Source organism: Anser brachyrhynchus, assembly GCF_964034855.1.
Source record: "Anser brachyrhynchus genome assembly, chromosome: 1".
NCBI classification, from domain to species: domain Eukaryota; kingdom Metazoa; phylum Chordata; class Aves; order Anseriformes; family Anatidae; genus Anser; species Anser brachyrhynchus.
Genome location: NC_137694.1, coordinates 26,855,110 through 26,876,809, shown reverse-complemented (window position 1 = coordinate 26,876,809; position 21,700 = coordinate 26,855,110). Strand labels below are relative to the sequence as shown.

Sequence of the window (21,700 nt, the reverse complement as noted above, 5' to 3'; positions counted from 1 at the left end):
CCTACTCACTGGCAGGGGAAGAGTGACAAACAGCAAAGGTGCACGTGCATAAAGTGACGCTGCGTAAGCACTGTTCAGCAACAGCCAAACCACTGCTGTGGCACCAACACCGTTCGGGTCACAAATCTAAAACAGCACCATGTGAGCTGCTAGGAAGAAAAACTCCATCCCAGCAAAAGTTTGTACAATATGCAAGGAAGAAAATAAGCGTCCTCCCAGACCTAGTTTCTGCAGCCACAGCCTATGTGACAACCCATGGTGCTGCCAACAGGCTGAAGAGCAGACTCCTGATCTGGAGCTCAGGACCATTAAATATCTCGGTTACATCTGCAAGACTTTGCAGTAACTGTACAAAAGCTAGCACCTCACAGGTCAAGAGGCAAGACCCACCTTTGAAACGGGAGTAGCCTGTTCTCCCTTTATGTCACAGTCATGTTATAAGATTATATGGCCACAGCCTGCTGAACAAGTCATTTATCAAAGGCAGAAAGCATTTGTAGCCCCTTTCAGTAACCTGAGTTGACAGATCACTGAGCCTCGTACACTGATCTTGCTAGCCTACGCTGACAACTTTGTGCATAGTTAACACTTTTGCTCCTGCCTAGCCCTGTAGCCTTACAAGAAACAACAACAATAAAAAAGAAAAAAAATCTAATTACAGTGAATCCCAATTCACTAAAGTGAGTAACATTCTTAAAGAGACACTGCAAAAACCCACATCACTGGCAAGAGCAACTCAAAGCAAAATACATGAGCCTGGTTTGTCTGATCCACCATGCATCATCCACCAACAACAGTAAGCAGATTTATTTTAGGAAAATATACGCTGTTTTCAGCAGCTCTCTTTACACTGCTAATGAGTTGCTGCTCTTCCAATGATCTGATGACCAATTTATGTTGTTTTAGACTGTCTTCTCTCCTGAGAACATATTTGGAAGACAGCCAGTACATACCGCTGACTCCCCTTTTCCCCCTTTTAGCTTTAGCCTTTTACCTTCCAAATTCAATCAGAAACTATACACTGCAAAATAGTTTAGTATCTGCATTCTCTCACACACTTGGGCATACAGAAGAAAACACATTAAACACATTATTTTACTACTTCTCATATCAACAGTACTGACAGTAATAATCCCTTGTCAAATCTGTGTTTCAAAGTCAAGGATTCTAGAGAAAAAAGGGAATTATCCCAAAACTTAAAAAAAAACAAAAACCCTTAAAAGCATTGAAAGCACTGTCACAAGTTGGGATATAACAGAAAATAGTCAGCGCAGATGGAACAGGAAATGTATGCAACTAGCTGCTACAGTTTAGTTATTAAAGTAACACTTCTACAGAAGTTTTTTGAGGCAATCTCAAACAAACAAACAACGAAATAAACCCAACCCACAGAATCTGCATCTCAAGAAGAAGTGAAGTAAGTACCTCTGAATGTTTATTGATTTTTGCTAGCTCTGCTGCTGTCTTCTCATCCTTAGTCTGCAGATTTTTGTCAGCTCCAAGCTCCAACAACTTAAAAATGACGTTTTTATGTCCGTGGTGTGCTGCCCATATTAATGCCTGCATAAGAACAGTTTTGTTTTTATCAAGTTTACATATGAAGCAAAAAAAAAAAAAGAATAGGAGGTTCAATCAATAATACAACCTTCGTAACTTCTTACATGCCAGAATCTGGAGACAAAGTGCAAAACAATCTCAAGGTGATGGTAAAGGAGTGTAACTGAGTATTTTTGAGGAAGCTACACTAGAAACAAGCTTATGGGTTCCTGCTTTTAAATTATTTTTTAAACTTTAGTTAAAATACATGGAAGTAAATCACTTACTGAATATCCATTTTCATCTTGGGCATTTATGTGTGATCCATGAGCAACAAGAAGACCAACAACACGAGAATAGCCTTTTCTAGCTGCATACATCAATGGAGTCATTTGTCTCCTGAAAGGAATGGGGACAAGAACATCAAGATGTTAAAATCTCACTGCATTATCAAGGAGGGCTCCTCAATTCAGTGAAGATGGTCTATGTCTACAGCAATTCATAGGAAGAAAGCCCATGACACCACATTCACACTTTACCACAAGGTTCAGTTTAACAGAACATAGAGATTCAGCAACTTATTTATATCAGTTAGCATTTTTAAAGCATTTTAAGAGTTGGCATTTATTTTCTAAATGAAAGGAAGTCGAGTCAAATGCTGCATTAAAACAAAAATATCCTTAACACTTCCCAGACATGAAACACAGGAACTTGGTGACTAAACCATTTCTGATTTGATTCTTAACTACATGACTTTTTTTTTTTTTTTTTTTTAAAAGACCATCTCTCTTGATGCTACCAGAGACCCAGTGGTGGGCCTCTCATTTAGCACATGGAGCAGCTTAGTCAGGGAGTAAGCACAGCTGTAGATCAGTGTTTCCACACCTTATTAAAAGCAGAGAGTATTACCAATTTGCCCATTCTTCTCATCAACTCAGGGGGAAAAAAAAAAAAAAAGTAGCACCTTCACTTTTTAGTTCAAATACTGTTTTTTTTTTTTTTTTTAGAGAAACACAGTTAAAGTGATTAATTCTATACATGGTTTAATTTAAATTGCAAGTTCCAAAGAGATGTACTGCAGTTTTGTGGAAGGCAAGTTGTAAATCATAATATTCTTCTCATTAACTATTTGGTTAAAAATAACAACTATGGATATACTTGCAAAATTATCTCTGGTGAAAACAATATAAGCCAAGAATCACAGGTCACGCAACTCCTGTGAGCGTGCACAGCTGCAATATGAGTGCAGGATGCATGAGCACAATTAACGTTCAAAATGTTACCTGGGTATACTCAGGTAAAGCCTTCAGAAAATTACAGAGAAACGCCACACTAAGTATCTTTTTAAACGGTATTTTTAAAGTTTTTAAATGGTAAGTTTTTTAAATTTTTTTAAAGTTTTAAAGTTTTTTTTAATTTTTTTTTTTTAAGTTTTTAAATGGTAAAAATAAATGTGTATCAAAATATTTTTGTACTTCGCCTCATTTTTGTTCTCTGTTCCCTGAAGTGTTGCCACTTTCTCTCCCTATACATACACAGGTATATTATGTAAATACATACACACACATATGTATATATACATAAAATTATTTCTTGCAGTTGCCCAAGTATGAAGTACTTACAGACACTATCTTTCCCATTATTTTTTTTATATCCCAAAACTGTGCTGACAACAGTCTACTGATCTTATGCTTCTACTTAGATACTTTTTTATGGTTGTAAAATGAAACCACAGCGGATTGGTTTGAATATTCTGAAAGAAAAAAATATTCCTCAAATGTTTCCATTTAGACAAGTATTTTTTGAGATGCCTGACACTTACTCTTTAGCGGAATAAGACCACAGAATTGAAACGTGTTGGAGGAGAGTTGATTTTCTCGTTGCTATGAATTAAAAAGTTACAAGCTGAAGTATTTTACTAATGATGTCTGATTACTATTTACTGTATCTTAAAATGCAATTTTTTTTTCCTGAAAGTGTTATATATTTTTAATGTACAGCTCTACGACAAGAATTTGCTGTCAAAAGTTTATTTTATGTTGCGAGGATGCAATTTGAGGGACTTTCCTGAACTTTAACAGTTTCTTAAGTATAATGTTGACCACCAGAGGGACCCCGAAAAGCATATGTATACCAAAGCAGATGCCTTAAAATGCTTTCTGCCTACTTCAAGAATATGGATAGAACTATGGCACTGCTCATCTTTTTTTTTGTTTTGTTATTTCTTATTCACAAAAGGTTCTGTTAGGTTAATATTTTGTCTTACACAAGCACAGTTGAAAGTCTACTGAAAAAAACAGGCATATAAATGTGAAGAAACCTTACGATAGAGTGAATAAAATATCTATTACTTGGAAATCAGGAAAACAAAAGGTAACTACACCTTCTCAAAACACATTTAACAGGAGAAAAATCCGGTAATGAAATTAAGAAGAGATTTGCACTAGTCTCTAACTAATTCATTTTAGCCCATCAACCTTCTCAAAAGTAGAAGTTCTGACTGAATATAAGAAAATATTTTTCTTATAATAGGGGACAGTCAATTGATGGAACCAGTTGCACAAAGAAGTTTTCTGGTCTCTGTCTTCACCAGTTTTTGAGGCCAGACAGTAACCCAGCCTTATGTCATGGCAGAGGTAGCTTTAAGGAAAATGCTGGACTAAAGATCTCCTGATGTCCCTTCTGACCTTAATTATCCTACAATCCTATCAAGATTACTACAAAAACAGAGAAAAACACTCTATAGTCAGCCCTTCTAACTTAACTAAATAATGCTATATATATACACAATGACTACATAGAGACACATACAGATACCTATAAACATTGACATCATTATTTTAAACAATAGAAGTTGATTACAACCTAATTTGTAGCAACAGAATCAAAAGTTACCTGCCCAATGCTGATACTACTTCCCACACTTATTTCTATTTGGTGATTGTCTGTGACAGACTTTTCATGCTACCACCTTTGAAGTATTTCTGTTTGCAAGAACAGTACATTCACATCCATTTTCATTTATTCTGCTTCTAATATAATATATATATATATTTTTTGAAACTTGCACACTGCTACTACCTCACAGTTATCTTCTGCTTTTTCAAAGAAAAAATACTGAACAAAAGTCCAGAGGCAACAAAATACTCTTTTCTCCAAAGTACAACATGTAGAGGCTACAACTGCACAGTACTGCAGAGACAGCATCTGAAATCAAGGCAACAACTCAATGACATGGAAGGCACTGAGAAAGTACTTCTCCCTTTCTAAGTAAAACCCAATAAATGTGATGTTTAAAAGGTCCACCAACACAAATAGGCAATTCTGACTTTAACTAAACAGGTACAGCCTGTTTCAGGGTGGAAACACTTACAGCACTGCATAAATATGCAACCGCGTTTACACAGCAGAATCTATGAGGGGATACCATGCCACATCTTAGACAAAACCACAGCTTTGGAAAGCAAAACCCACTTACATGTACGCCCAGAAGTGGGAGACGAGCTTTAGGGAATAAAACAAACAACTTTGCTATCCCAGCCCTGTAAAAAAAAACAAAACAAAAAACACCTGCAAATAGAACTGCAATGTGTAAGATAACAAAAAAAATCCATTGTTTCTTGTTGACGACACGGTACATCTTACCACAATCTAAAAAAACATACACGAAGTATAGTGATAACAATCCAAGTAAGTGATCTGAAGAATTCTCTCTTCATTTTGAAGAGCCTTGCAGACACTCTGGTTTCAGCAACCTGGCTTGCAGAAGTACCTGTGTACCTGTTTTGCAAGAACCTGTGAAGTCCTTTGGCGTTGCGCAATTTGCTACATGGTATTTGCCCATGCTGGACATAATACTCAAGGGTTAGTCAATATAAAATAGATAAAAATCTAAAATGAACATAAAAAACTTATTAATAAAGTATGATGTAAGTTGAACCTGCGGTGCAGAATTCACCATATCTCACATATACACATTCTTATGGTTGGAATCACTCTCTCAAGCAAAACAAAGTCCAGCTTTCTAGAAGATTGCCAATGAGGGAGGAAAGGAAGAGATATCTTCCATCCAGACACGTGTTTCTTTCCATCAAAGAGATATTTGTACAAAGTTCAGTAATGCAGCTTGGTGATCTTGAAAAGCATAAGTTGCATTTGAAGTCTCACAACTGGACAGATGTTTATTTCCTAGAACTAACATTATCTAACATGTATCATTAACATTAGAAAAAACCAGCAGGTAGTAAACAACCTTATCAGCTTAGTCTCTAATATTTTCTTCTTGAGACCCCAAGGAGAGGAAATGCTACAAAACACTAATGTTTTAATCGGTTCATCTTCAAACTGAATACTGGTTCAGGAAAACCAAGAAGCATCTTCAGAAGCTTTTGGAGTCAGTTTCTTAACTCCAGTGATGTACGTTATGCTTGTAACTGAGAATAACCGAGAAAGGAAACAGTAACAGTTTGCCTGTAGTAAGAGAAGTAAAGCTATCTGTCCCTTTTCAAGCTTACTGGGATTATAAGGAGTGAAGTGGAAAACTCTGTACAACAAACAGGATTGGAAGATCATACTTTAGCGTATTGTGAGCTGCAATATACTTTTTTTTTAATTTAAAAAAGCACTACCTTTTTAAAAGCAAGGTGGCAGAAGAGCATTCTACCTTCTTGAACGAGAACTTGTTAGGAGTATTAAGCACATAGTTCTAGTAAGAAGGCTGGGGTAGAACACATGTCAGGCTTAGTTTCAGACTTCATTTTAGATCACCATTCTTTTATCTTTCTGCTTCTCAATGTTTACATAATTCTTGTAAAACAGATAGGAAATAGATACGTAAGTTCTACAGAACACAGAAGATGAAAAAGTAGACAAAGCAATCTTCATACAACTAGAAGTATAAAAAGGATGTGATTATAAATGTGATTAGCATAAAAATTAACAGTGGGGATTGCAAATGCTATGACATGTTCAATCATCCTGCCCTGTCCTTCTACCTCCTCACACTGTCCCATTTTTACAAGCAAACTAGTTTAGCTAAAGACACAGCATATTCTGATGTAAAAGAGAAAAACAAATAAGTAATCCACATCATCACATGGAAAAAAAACACCACCACCAATTCTATGCAAATAACTATGAACAGTGAACACTACCACCGAAAGTTGAACATACTTGAGACAGAACGTTGCTGGTATAATCCTAATGGATCGCAGTGCAGGTTTTGTTTCTGTTTTACAGAAAGGCTGCTCAGGGGACATCCCAAGACATGAAGATATATTTTTCAACAGGCTTTCTGAGAACACAGTGTCTAACACTGGTACTGTCCCAGAGTATCTTAAATCTCTGCCTCTGATTAACAGTACCAAGCCTGGTAGTACCACTGTACATTCAATACTAGCTGAAAGTAGTACAGTCTTCCAAATCATCCATTTCTGTGTCTAGACTCCTTCCCACTACCAAAAGGGGTGATGAACAAGCTTCAACACTTCGTAAGTTAGGAAGAACGGCTTTTAACTCACACATTTACTGTGCTTTTGACTTTTTCCTAACTTCAGTAAAAGGAGGGAAGACATACATGGTTATAGCCCAAATGAACACAGTACTTTAAGTGTAATTTTCCATCTGATTTTTTTTTTAAATATTTAGTCCCTCTGTACTGATGTTTGACCAACATAATAAAATGTCTTTCTGTGAGTTCATAGTGCTAGAATAAGAAACCCTCTCAAACTAACAAGATCTAATATGCAGTATCACAGAATACTTTTCTTGCTGAAGATCAAAGATCTTTACTCAATCAGTATTAAATGCCCTGATTTTCTTGCCCTGGCCATAAAACACACTGTAGTGCATTAATTTTTCCCAAGCTATTTGCCTTTACTGAGATGTACTATTAGTTGTTTGGCGTAGTTAACTATCACACCAAGATAACGTCAAGGTCTTTAAAATTATTATGCAGCAATGCAGACTTACTATCTTATCAGTAGCAATAAATATCTTGCTAAAACTGAGGTGTTACACAATTGCTTTATTCTGACTACGCAACCTGAAGAGAGACCTACCTTGTGAACTGGGCAATACTGAGATGAAAATTTTACCCTCCCATTATCATCTATATTTACAGTTGGACTTGATGATTTTAGACGTCTTTTCCAAACTAAATGGTTCTATGATTTTCTCAAGAGAGCAAAGTAGTCTAAAAACTTCCATTGTGAAACAGTTTCTTGCTACTGCTTAAAACTCCTCCAAACGTAAGCAGAAGTGAACTAATATAGGCAATTTAACACCAGACCTGAACAGTGATTGTGTTTTAATGTGCATGCATTGCTGTACATAACAGTATGCTTCAATCTCTATTTTTAATCTGCACAACACAAGTATAACAAGACAGAACAAAAGTCTAGTGTTACAATACTTGCAAACAAAAAGGCTTTTTAAGGATTTTCTCCAAACAGACACAAAATTCATAACCAGTTTAAAGCAGAAACATGGTCTTGGTCATTGACCAGGACTCAACTATGCTAGAAATTTTAAGATTGAGCCATGAGCCACGCACATCCCATAGAGAACACAAAACAAAGAACTTATTTCAAAGTAAATGAAGTTTCAGTCATCACCTATTTGTATGTCCTTCAACAAAAAGTCTATTGGCATGAAACATCAACTCAAAACACTGCCCTTACCTGCAAAGCCATTAGGTTTCTTTTATTGTACTTATATAAACAAGAATTTGGAAGATATCGTCACTAAAACCCAAGTTTACTAAACAACCTATGAAATACAATCCTAGGAATTGTTCTGTGATACAGTTGTCAGTTGCTCATACCTTTTACTTCTGTCTAAAATGAAGTCACGGGTTAATATTAATAAAACCAGTGTACCTTTTAGAAAGCTCTGCACGTTAAAAGAAGTTTTAAAAAAAGGAAACCGAACAAATGACAAAGAGTCTGCTTAAATATTTCCAGGACTTACAAAAGTCTTAAGTATATCATTTACATTTTAGAGCAAGATGGAAGTAAATTGTACAAGATAAAAACAGCTAATTTCTCAAGCTAGCATTCACTTAAATGAAGCACTCAGAGTACAGCAGCTCTGCAAAGACTACTATACAAGAGCACGTCTTACAACACCTTCCCATTTCGCCTATCCAATACCTTGCTTGTTTGTCTTTCAAAACTCTTCAGTTGGCACTGCTACTTTCATATACTACCTTCTCGATAAAACTGTTTTCACAGACACCAGTATTTAGTTCCTGATTTTAATTCAGCAAAAATAACGGAAGTTACTCTGCTTAATACTTTCTCCTTCGTGCTCTACTCTACTGCAAAGAAACCGTTTACCTATCCAGTCTTAAGCTTGTCTTCTTTCTTAGACTGAATTTCAAATAAGTTATTTTTCAGTGGTCTTCCACCTCATCACGCACACTTCAAGAATTAGTCAAAAGGATTTGCAGATTTCTGTTTATCATCTCCATACGATGTGAAATCAAAGAACAATCCATATGGCTTCTCTGCCAGATCAACAGAGAAAGAACAAGTATCAAGCTCTACCTTACACCACAGTTAAATTTTCAGCTGTGAATTTACATACATTTCAGTTGCTGGTGAATGCAAAGGAAGATTCCTAAAATCACTGCTTTTTAAGTGCTGAGACAACCAAATAATGTAAATTTTAGTTCTTAATATGCAGTAAACTGATTGCATAGTGAAGACTCACAATAATCTTAATTCACTGACAGTTCGGATGTCCTCTTATAGAACACTCTGCTTGCTCTAACAGAATGGGTGAAGCAGGACTTGAGTGCCATGCAGAGTATCTATTTTGTTTCATAATCTTCACAGAACCAGGTCTGATGGGTTTCATCCTTGTGTTTCTGAGCACATTGGAAGAAGCCCCCACAAAGCAGCAGCTAAGCTTCCTAAGCAATTCTAATAATGGAGCAACATGCATGGAAGTCAAATACTGGCAAGGGAAAAAAGGCAGCATGAAGATTTTTGAAAAAAATCCAACTCTTGTCATCTAACTTCTACTTTTGTTGGGTTGAAATGCTACATTTTGGATTGTCAGTCACCTTCTCATTTGAGAAAGCAAGAACTACCACAACTGGACACTGGATCTGGTAATACGCGAGTATTAACTCACATGTTAGCACAAGGTCTTAGGGAACAAAGAGAGATAGTAAATAAATAAGATCAACTATGCAAAACACACATTGAGTTTATAAATAAGGCTTTGTCCTTAAAATTCCCAACTCTTGTGTCAGAAGCCAATCTTTTTTCTTCAAAGTTCAGCCAAAGGCCTTTTTAAGTGTAAACTTTCAGCTTTAGCTTATGTTTTCAAACACCCAGGGCAAAGTTGTATAACGCAAAGACTTCCCCCATTTTTTCAAGCAGGACATTTATTTTAACACCCAGCTATCCGAGGGCAACAAACTGTAATTATTTCAGAGTTTGCAGTTTTCTCTTATTTCATGAGCAATTTTTAGCCTATAAAGAATGAATGGGGCATTTAATTTTGGTACTGTAGATCAGTGCCACTTCAGCACAACTTTTTTTAAAATCATTATTATTATTATTCCCCATCTATCAGTACTATGATTACAGTGAAGGTCAGGTCCCAGCAAATCAATTGAATTCTTTTAGTAAGAACCAACAGGCCTCCAATTCTGTTCTTTTTGTATCATTACACAGTCCACATATTTTAGGTAATGTGGTAAAGAGGTGAAAGAGCTGTGGTATAAAAAAAATTAATTTCAGTCAAGTGAAAAAAAAGCAGTTTCAATTTGAACTAAACACAATCTTTTTTCTTCCAGCAGAGGGAGGATAGTTTATCATGGATCAGCCCAGAATTTCCTTCTTTATGATTTAAAACGAAGCACTGCAGCATACTACGGACAGCTCACAATGCGTTGCTTCAGACTGCTGAGACATGACATGGTAATTTGAGAAACACTGTCATCTGTTTTTTTTGAAAGGAGATTAAAGCATGCTTGCACTAGAATAACTTTTATTTAAAGAGAAGTTTACTTCTTCCACAGGAATCTGTGAAAGGAATATAGCTAGATAATCGCAGAAAGCTCAAAAGCAAAGCCTGAATTTAAATAAAGAATTAACCAATTAACTGATGGCTTAACCCACATCCTTATACAAAATAAGAAATATGATTTGGGAAAGGCAAAGGATGTATTTCTTGTGCTTACACTATTGTCAACCGAAAGGATTAAAATAATTATCTTAAAAAAAACAACAAAAAGCAGAACAAAACAAAGACAAGGAAAACCAAACACACACACTTGAATTTCATAAAATTGATCACACTCTTACTCAGGTGAATGACTATACTAGAAGAGAAAAACACCTGCACCCTAATCTTTCTGTATATACACAGAGCAGCAAAGTTACAAAAAGCTAATGAAGTAGACATCATCTTAAGTGGTAACAACGAAGTCTAAAAATGTCTCCACCGTAATATTACATAATACAGAGTGTTCAAAGACTTTTTTTTTTGTACCTGCAAGTAAGGTTAGGGTCGACATTCCTTGACAGTAGTAGTTCTACAGTCTTCAAGATGTTTTCCTCTGAAGCATGAGCAGCACACGCTGCCATCAGCACTGTGTACTTATCTGTTTGGAAACTTACAGTTAGAGAATTGCATACACAAAGTCAAACACTATGCTAATCCAAAAGTTCCTTTAAAAGCTTTTGCATTTGCTAGATTTGTTTATCAGGTGCTGATAAACTAAGATACTTTAAAAAAGGTAAGAAACTTGTTTTTCTTCCACTAAAAGTCACTAGAATTATCAGGTAAGATAAAGGCATCTAAAAAGTGAAGACATAGACAGAAGTGAATGAGACTAGTGAATGACATCAGAAGTGAATGAGACATCTACCACTACTGAAGGTGAGGATGCTTAAGTAGTGAAAAAAAACCTGCAGGAGCTTAAATTTAGGTATCTGTTTCTAAAATCTTGGTCGGTCCACACCAGGAGATTCATTCCCTGTTCCTCCCTACCTCTCCATAAAACACAGTCAAGTGAAGAAACATCTTACAGGGAGTTAACTGCAATGAATTAAAAAAAGTGCATGAACCTTTTTAAAAAAACACGCATAGCAACATCAATAATAGGAAGAACAGAGGTCCATACAAAGGACAGTTCAAGTAACAAGGCTTTATTAAAAGGATGAAGGAAAAGGAAACCAGTTTACAAACCTAGACTACTATTGTGCAGTAGTGGCAGGAAGAAGATGGCAAAAGGAGGAACGTTCTTTAAATCCACATCCACAATACGTGAATACTCATCATCAGGAACCAGTGTATTTATTTGCTCCAGCTCCAAAGCCAGCTGGGTGTTACGTGCCACCTTTACTCATGGATCAGAACTGTACACCACTGCTGTTTGCCCACAGAACAGGGGAGATCTTTCCTATTTTTCTCCTACAGATGTGGGAAGTATCACACCTCAAGGACCTTAGCGAGCTCTTTGGCTTAGAAGACTACCATTTGAACAACTGCCCACTTTGTTTATTAAACAAACTTACATACAAGTTCAAACATGCCTTCAGCAATTTAACAAGTATAATTTTAACTGCACATACTTCAGACCAATGATTGAAGTGTTACAACATATTTTCTACCTTTCTTATAGAAATCTCAGGACTGTGTATGCACTAGCACCTTTATTCTTCAAAAGAGATCAGGTATTTTTTGCATTTAAACTTGAGATATACTTCACCGCAATCTGCTCTACTTTCTTTGCTTCTCACAACTTCTTGTCTTTGACTCCTCCAACTGAAGACTTTAGGTTTGTGTTTAAATTCAGCTAGGTTTTTAAAGACCAAACTGTAACCTTCAACCTTCTGTAACTTTCAACCTTCTCATATAGAAGTTGTAAAACACATACATCAGTGTATTAAATGAAAAATTAAGTTTCATAGAGTCACTTCTTAATGGTAAGTAATTAACTTTCCAGTAAATAATTTCATTCACTAACAGATTCTTACTCTGAACATTTAAACTGGTCATCAGTAATAACATGACCTGAAAGCTGGCTGGACTTTGAACAAAAGATAGCAATAAAGATCATTAATCTGGGAATTATATTTAAGAAGAAACTGTAGTTGTATTTGTATTCAGTAGTTAAGATAGTGAGAAAGGGTGGGAAGTTGATTTCTGCTTGCCTACCTACAGGTCATACATAAGCAAGAGAAGAAGAAACACCTTAGAACACTCGGGTTTCTCTTCTGCACAGAAAAAATGGTAAGAGACCGCAAAAAAGATTAGTCTGTGGTCAGGCTAGCTGAAAAAAAAAAAAACACAGAAGAGACAATGAATTTACTCCAACAAGATGCTACATGCTGATCCCACCACCTAGCGAATGCTACCATTAGCTCCTCATTCGTCATGACTACCGAAGTTCATTCCACTATTAGGGTAAAATTAAGCGAGCAGCGTACAAAGAATAACTAAAATGTGACAAAAGGTGATTAACAGCAGAGCTATTATTAGGATTATAAGGTTATAACATTACTAGTATGGGATCACTCGAGTCATTGCCAGCTCATACAGAACAACCAGGACTGATGACATTTAGTACGACTTAAGGGTGGCATAGCTGTACTGAACACATTTGGCTTGATCTGAATCAATCAATGGCTTGCAAGACTGTTCCTGGCTGGACAATACTCTGCTGTGCCCTAGCTACTGTTTCACTACACAAACCAGCAGGGAAACGAGCTGAGAAACCTGATCCCAACAAGGTGCCACTTTGGGCAAACACAACTGGTCACAGGGTGAAAAAATGCCACGCATGTTGGTTAACTGGATGGCTGAAAATGCTACCCACAGAAGTTCCTGCCCAATTTACAGCTCTCTACAACCATAAACATGGAACTTTTTATGTACTTCATAGTAACATGTTTCATCAGTTTCTTCTGTATTGCCGTATCTTTTCTTGAGCTTGGATAAGTTTTCCAACATAATGAAACAGAAGGAAAACACTACAGTTGAAGCAGGACAGAGTTATTAATGAGCTATACAAACAGAGAGAGGAACTGGTAGTATCTAGAAGTTCCACTAAACTCTTGCCAGAAACCCTGATCTAGCAAACACACTGAAGAGTAATTTTCACTTAATAGAAAACTTTTGCTCTCGTTTTAGAGAAGTCTAGAGTAGTTTCCCATTAACTGGGCAGCTACTCCTGTAAGCGTATTATTTCTTCAGTTAATGCCAGAGGAAGAGAATTAGTGTTTGTCACCATCTTGCAGACCTGACATCTGACCTACTCTTCTGATTGTTAGGGTGTAGTCGTTTAAAATACAGAAATCAAAACCCATCATTAACCTAAAACCTAGTGCTTATTTATTACTTTGGTCTGAAACGAGATACAGTGCAATCACATGAGCAGGTCAACTGGCATGTTTGAAGGCTAACGATGAGTGGCTGGAGAGCAAAAATCAAACAACTACAGTGGGAGAAGAAGCATCTATGGCCTTAAAGATGAATCTATTGCACATAACTAGCTGGAAAGCTGAACAAAGGAATAATACTTTATAGGAAAAGAGCACTTCTGTTAGATTTAGAAGGGATGAAACAACGTCATCATCATGAATTTAAAAGCAGTGGGTACCACTCAAAATTCAGGATTCTAGCTGTTTTCTGCGTGTACATAGTTCATAACAGGATCAAACAAAGGAAGTTTTAACTCTACAGCTTAATCTGTTCAAGAATTCTAGGATGATTTTCAAATAACGTTTTAAAAAAAAATGTACTTGGGGATCAAGAGGTGGTAGTGAAGACAGAATAAGAGAGAAAGAGAGAGAGAGAGAATAAGGATATCCATCAGATGAATCCAGATGAGATCCAAGAAAATATGTATTTACTTTTTACTTTAAAACTTCTACTTTTACTTTAAAATTGGAAAATCTAGACTATATCCCAGTTCCATCATGAAATTTTATTTTTTTCTCTCTTTATAAAAAGAGAATAAAGGTAGGACAACGTCTGGTATAGAGAGGTACTGGCCACTATTTTTATTCACATCTTACCTATTTCAAAGCATGCATTGGCACCTCTGTCCAGAAGAAGACGTACCACTGCAAAATCAGCCGTGCTGGCAGCACACATCAGGGGAGTCCACCCAAACTGAAAGCTAGATTCTATGCTTATACCTGTCAAAATTTAAGATACTAAAATCTTAAAATTACACCGAAATAAATACACATTTTATAAATCTTATTCAAATACGTATTATAATGAAGATTACACAGTTTCCACTTAGCCCTAGAGAAAGGAAAACCTCTTATACCATTTTTGTTTTTTAAATACATATTTAGCTGGAATACCAGAAAACAACTTTTAGAACTAACCCCAATGAAGCCCAGTACTCAATCCAAGTAGTTAAGCACAACAGAAGAAAATTTAAACAATTAAAAAAAATGAATTTAACTGCAAATTAATTTCAGAGAAGTGCACATAATCTGTTTTCTCCACTTTAGTGCTACTGCTTTTCTCAATCTAAACCCCCAAATTTTTATTCTTACCAATCCAAATGGGCTGCTGTGGAAGCAACGTGTCTGTCATACTATTAAGACCATACTGACTAGGGTTTTCCTGCTTCATGGCTCCTCTTATTATCTGCCTTCCAATGCAGCTAAGCTGCAGATACCAGTTTTGTGTTCAGTACTATGAAAATATTATCTCCAAAGAAATATAATTTACGGTCTCTTCCAACCCAAACCATCCTATGATTCTAAGATAAGATAATGCAAGGTTCAGTCACAACCACCAGCTTTGTTTGTTAGTCTGTGTAACGGCCACAGCCTCTTCTGTGGCTAATAATAAACTGGCCAGACTGTCCTCCGAAATTCACCAAACGAAGTACCAGATCCAGCAACTCATGTGACAACTTTCAAATAAAATTCTTTATAGATTTTTACAATAAGAGAAAACATCCCTTCAATCATTCCTCACGTATTATTTCCTCTATAGCACTTGGTTGCCATCAGCTGATTCCACGTTAGTCCAACAGTGATTATGGATTACTCAATATATTGCTTTACAAGAGGAAGTTGTGGAAGACACTGTCCTAAGAAATTTGTGACAGTCAAGCTACACACAAACCTTTTCATGCAGAACGTGTATTTACTTTCCCTCCCTTGATAGCTTGTCAAAGATGTGCTCATTGTAGCAACATGAAGCCATTAAAGCTGAGAGAATAGGAAGTCACTGCTCTGCAATTGATTCTTCAACTGTTTAAGATCAGGAGTTGTAATCAATAAAGAGGAAGCATTCAATGAATGCCGGGTTTTGAAGCATTCTAACACCTGCAAGCCACAGAAGCTACGATCAAATCCTTTCAGTACTGCATACATACTAGTTGCAATCCTTAATGCCACAGCATTCCTATTTGCAGTTTACAAAACGCTTCACTGAGGCCCACAGCCAAATTCTACAAGGTGAGCCAGTAACTGTGGGTGAGGACTGCCAGTCCCTCAGCAGTCATATCTGAACTTCCTTGTAGACAAATCACTTCAAGCATCTAGAAAGTTTGATATCCCACAGCCCGCTGAACTAACACTACTTGGGAAGGAGTATCAGAAAGCTGGCACTCTCGGCATTAAAAAGTCACTTCCCCTCTTTAGAGGGAAAGCAGTCCAAGTGACTAGAGCTCCCATTCAGAGCATTTTAATACGTATTTAAACAATAATGGCAAAAGATCCACTTGGCAGACATACAGATTTGCTAGGACACCTGAGAAAAGTGTTTTCCGCGCTGCTTTCTTTACCTATATAGCAGACAGTATTGGCCAGAACGTTGGTGCTTTTTCTAAGTTTTAAAGTCTTTTTTTGCAATGCAACTTTGAAATGTCAAAGCTGCATTACAACCTGTCACGCATGGCCTACTGCAGTCTTTCTAGTGAGTGCCTTGAAACATTTATGCACTGTGGAAGTCACAATGCACTATTATCTTCAGAGGAAGATAGAGAAAGGGCAACTAAAACAGTATCAACACTTACCTGGCTGCTTGGCTGCATGTGTTATGAGTTGTTGACCTAACCAAAAACATCTCCCGCTAGTTACTACTCAAACTCTCTCATTGCCTAATCTGTTTTCAAGTCGTCGTTTGGTATTAAAAAGGCCCTTAAGAAGTCCTATAAGGCAACAAACAGTGAAGCCCAGGAAAAAAAAGATTAAGGGAAAAACGAGGCCATATCAGCCAGCCAGAGGCAAGCCTGCTGCAGCTCCATGTTCCCGGGTCCAACCAGTACCAAGGCTGCATGTGTATTCCCAGCAGGCACATGCACAGACCACACAGACACCACCAGCCCCACAGAGCTCACGTGAACACAGCATCAACGGCCTCATCCTGCTCCCCTCTCTGTCCGAACAGAGGTCTCTACAGCCCACACGTGCACACCTCCTGACTCCCTCTTCACTCACTGGCTAGTCTGGCTTATCTTTGCTAGTTATCACACACCCACTTGCACACCTTAGTACAGCTTCTCTGGTACCTCGTTCAGGTATTTTGTTGATTGTGGCTAATAACAGCAATGGTAGAAAGGCTATTTTTAGAGAGAAAAATGCAATCTCAAATTCAGAAAGTTTAACAAGGTAATGCCTGAAGAACTATGATCGAATTCTGCATATACCTTTTCATGCTAAGTAATTCCATGGATGATACAAAAAAAATTAAGGTGCTGAAAGATTCCTAGTTTAAGAACCGCTTCTACTGTTAGAATCCATTCACTTTCAGTCTCAGTTTATTTGAGAGGTAACTTCTAAAACAACTGATAGTGGAAGACTTCTTTTCTAATAGAAGTATTGATATAAGTCTGTCAACAGTTATTGCTGTGGTTCCACAATACCTTAAAGCGAAGTTAAATAGCGCTGCTGTCGTCTCCCACTGCTGGCCCACCTACAGTTCTCAGTTCAAAGTCCTAAACTGGCCAAAAAAATTATTCATTCCCCACCCTCCCCCTACAAAGCTTACTATTACTTTAGTTGTCTGAACCACCTCGCACAAGATCAGATGAGCTCCAACAAACATGCAAAGACAAGTGTGGAACAGACTGCTAAAAACAAGAAAGGAATGGCTGTAGTTGCATCCCTGGTCAGCCTGAACTGTCACAAGGCCTTAACTTTTAGTCCCATTTGAGGAAAACAAACCGATTATACAGTATTAAATATTTTACTCCCAAAGCAGACCAAAATGCCAGTTAGAGTCACCACCACACCTTCTACTTGCTTGCATTACTTTTTGTGACAGGAAACTGTTCTTAGTACGTTAGTATTTAATAGGACAGATTAGAGAAGACTTGTCCATCTCCTAAAGCAGCTCTATGAAACTGCCTCAGCACCACGGATTCTTGGAGCAATCGCTATGCAAGCCAGAAGACAGCATGTTCTTGTTCTACCTGAAAGAACGTCCTTAACTGTTGCTAGGAAATCCACTTCCAACACAAACCTGGAGTTTGGTGGAGTGCTGGTAGCACGCCTTCTGCAAGCTCTACTGAACATAAACTAAAGGCAACTTCGGAGGCAAAGATTTCATCTGACTAAGCACTAATCCTCTGAAGGACAATGTTACCTTTCTTCAGAGAGGCATTATTTTCCACTGCTCTGCAGAGACTATACTGGATATGTCAAAAATTAATCATAATCTTAGGACATTTACAGACTCTCATGACACTCACTGCCTTGTGCATTTTAGGGGACAAGATGCTGGACTACAGGGAATTTTCACCTTCCAAATGGCTAGAACAGTTCATTATGTGGCAAACATCAACACAAAAAGGTTGGATCTCAGCTATTACTGTTTTGCTGAATAAGCCATTAAGAGTGGCTAACTGTAACAAAACAACTAAACAATCTAATGCACAGATATCACTGAAAACTCTACATGAGAACAGATTTTTTCAATGCAAGATAGAAGATACATTTCACACAGTATTCACACTGTTTCAACCTGTGCATTAGTTTTGAGTTAATACTGATTTAAAATAAAATTATTCCCCGCTGTGGTGAGAAAGTCTTCTCCCAGAAGGGCAAGTAATGTCACCAATTTAAAACTCAGAAAAACCCATTGCTAACTGAAAAAAATACTTTCTTCTAGCCACAAGACACATTTTCTCAGAGAACAAGCTCACAGCTACTTATTCTGCTTGCTTGTTGAAGCAAAACTTCCTGATAATTATCACTAGGCAGGTCACCTCAGCTATGCAGCTTCTGATTGCTCTGGATGCTTCAGTAAGTCCAATCCTCCTAACACTGAGTAGCAGAAACACATTACAGAGAAATACCGAGTAACAGATCAGGGAGAAATGCTTTTAGTGTCAGGACAAACTACTTTTTAGTGACAAATGCCACATAAACCCTATTAGACCTTTTGGAATCACAAAATCTTTCTCCAGCTGATGTTGCCATGACACTTGGCACATACCAGATATTATAGTATTAAACATGACACTTTTGAAAAATTAAGGTATTACAAATGGCACATGCCACAAATTTAACAGTGCTGTGCTCGAGAAAAACATGGAATTTTCAAACGGGGGAGCACAAAAAAAAAAAAGCCAATGTCCTTCCTTCTCCCCAACCTCCAAAGTAGAACAAGGTAAAGAATACCCACTCAACTCTCACTCTCAATTTAAACAACCTCTAATTCAGCGTTTATGGTAGATATTCAGGTTAAAGATACATCTGAAAACAAACAAACACCTTATGTAATCGCTCACACATTACAGCTTTCTCAGTTTTCAGGAGTTTTGATTGACAAAAAATATATTAGAAGGAGCTTGCAGAAATACATCATGCTGAGACACTGAAAAAAACAATTTCATCTTTATACCAAGAGTTTATATCCCATATTGGAAATACTCACATATTCCTATATTGACCCAAGATGTTACTTTGAAACGAGAAACTTCAAAGCTTTAGAATTCTTTCCAAGTTCAAGTAAATGTATTCAACTTCATAAATAGCTTTAATTACCCGAGTTTAAGAGTTGTTCAATCAAGGACACATCACCATGAACCAGAGCTTTCTTGAATGCATCCTTCTTGTCTAACTCCAACGTTTGATCCAACTGATAGACAGACAAAGAAAAATAAAGTCAAAACATGGTAACCGTTTCAAGCAATCAACTACAGCCTGACTTCAGTGTAAAAGCACTAATGATCTCTGTAAGGACAACACAGAGAAGTGGAGGAAGAAAAATGTGTTGTTGAAACTTTACTTCTTCCACCTCTGTAGACCTGCTTCGGCTCAACTGTAAAAAAAAAGTTTTAATATGACCTTCTCAGAAAGGTTCCACTCTCTGAAAATGCAACTATCTTCCTTCTCAATGGATGTGCTATCCTCCTACAGTGTTCGCAGATTTTCTTAATGGTGTGTTATTTCAATTAAGACTCCTTTTCATATTTTGCTGCTAAAACAATATTACAACACATTTCTTTACCTTTTTTGCACATTTCACATGGTGTGAAGCATGGCATTAAAAAATAAAATATAATCAGAAACAAAAATTGCAATGTGGGGCAGTGTAGCGCAATGACAAGCTGTGTGGCATAGCCCAGCATTTTCATGGCTGGGAAGAGTTAATATTGTTATTCCCTCCTACTCCTGTGGTGGCAAAAGACTTGTAATTGCTGCGTCATAAATGAGTTGGCTAAAAAATGATTTGACCAAAGGACTGGTTTACGATTCAAGCAGTTGCCTGACTCAAGTTCCTTTCACAGAAGCATCACAGATTTGTTCTATATTAAAGCTGCAGATGCAGATTGCTGCTGGCATTATCCCAATTATAAGTGATTACATACACCAATAAATCAAGGAATATTCACTAGTTTCTTTGCTGACAGTAGAGGGTATAGTCAGAAGTCGTATTTTGTGGTAAATTTTGAAGTTGTATCACAAAAACTCAGAATTATACAATTTCCCCCAGCATACTGTAGTCTTTCCCACATTTTTGCAGCGTTCTTAGTAACTAATTAATGTATAGACAATCAATGATAAGAAACAGCCAATAAATTAATTTAGACTTATTTTTACTCTACTTAACCATCAACTTCCAAATGACGCATATCTTTGGGTAGGAACCTTGATTTAAAGATCAAGGCCACTGAAAAACTGACTGTAACCTTTAGCAGAGTACTGCTAATTTTCACCTTACCTCCATTTTCCAGCTCCAGCCACGAGAAAAAGCCATGCAGGGCCTCCCTTTGCCTCACACTATCAAATACCACACGATTATCAGATGCCATAAATCTCTTACGTCTTCATATTAGGAAGAAACAGATTCAGAGATTTAAAACATAAACCAGCTTTCTGGGCCTCAGGTCTCTTTCAGATTCACCCGCACGTGGGAGGAGTAACAAGTCTGCCATCAGTAAGCAGAGAAAGCATTTGAAAAGCACACTAAGATTTTACATAAGAAGCCAACCCCTCAAAATCCAGGTTTTATATGCCTAGACCAAGTGTATTCCACCGCTGCTCTGCTAAAAAAAACACCCGCAACAGAGACGGGAGGGGTCTCAAGCCCTCTCCCCTCAGCCACCACCCGGCCGCGGGCCCCGGCTGGACGACGGCTCCGACAGCGGCGAGGCCTCGCCCCACCTGCGACTCGTCCCCCGGGACGCCGATATCCCAGCAGTCATCGTCGTCACTGTCGCAGTCCTCGTCGCACCCCGCCGCCACGCGAGCGCCCCACGACGCGGCGGAGCCCCGCGACATGGCGGCGCCCCCCACACGAAATGGCGGACGCGGCGCGAGGCTGCCTCGCGCAGCACGCGCCCGACCCACGTCGCCTGGGGAAGGAGGGAGGGGCCTGCGCGTCACGTGGCCGCGCCGCCTTCCCGCGCGACGCGAGGTGGGGCGGAGGGGGCCGGTGGCTGAGGGAGGGCGCGGCATGGAGCCCTCGTGCGGCCCCGGAGGGGAAGGGGGGAGCTGGTCCGTGGTGGCGGGGACGCTGCGGCACCGCGAGGGGAAGCGGCTGCTCTCGCGGGTATAAAGACGTGGGAGTGTAACGCGGCTCTGCCGTGGTTCAGTGGTTTTGTAGGGTTGTGGGGTGAGGCGGTAGGGCTATCTATGATGTCCTTCCTCATCCGTGGTTATGAAGTGTTTTTAAATCTGAGGGAAATGAAAAAGTAATAAAAGTTTTCCCTTGTTTCCGT

The 21,700-nt window shown here is 38.1% G+C and overlaps 1 protein-coding gene across 5 annotated transcripts in view; it reads right to left on the bottom strand.

Annotated features, from left to right (window-relative positions):
• ASZ1 (ankyrin repeat, SAM and basic leucine zipper domain containing 1) overlaps window positions 1-21,452 on the bottom strand; it is a 39,644-nt gene extending 18,192 nt beyond the window's left edge. For 4 of the 5 annotated variants that reach the window (XM_080579322.1, XM_080579324.1, XM_080579323.1 and 1 more), the window contains exons 1-6: window positions 21,144-21,452; window positions 19,521-19,614; window positions 14,577-14,699; window positions 11,044-11,155; window positions 1,824-1,935; window positions 1,426-1,560 (exon numbers count right to left, since the gene is read on the bottom strand). In XM_080579322.1, the coding sequence (XP_080435448.1) occupies window positions 1,426-1,560; window positions 1,824-1,935; window positions 11,044-11,155; window positions 14,577-14,699; window positions 19,521-19,614; window positions 21,144-21,437 (870 nt within the window). In that variant the 5' untranslated portion in view covers window positions 21,438-21,452. Of the gene's footprint in view, window positions 1-1,425; window positions 1,561-1,823; window positions 1,936-11,043; window positions 11,156-14,576; window positions 14,700-19,520; window positions 19,615-20,700; window positions 21,075-21,143 lie in introns of those variants that run through there. The other variant, XM_080579326.1, reaches the window with a different exon arrangement.
• Window positions 21,453-21,700: the final 248 nt, after the last annotated feature.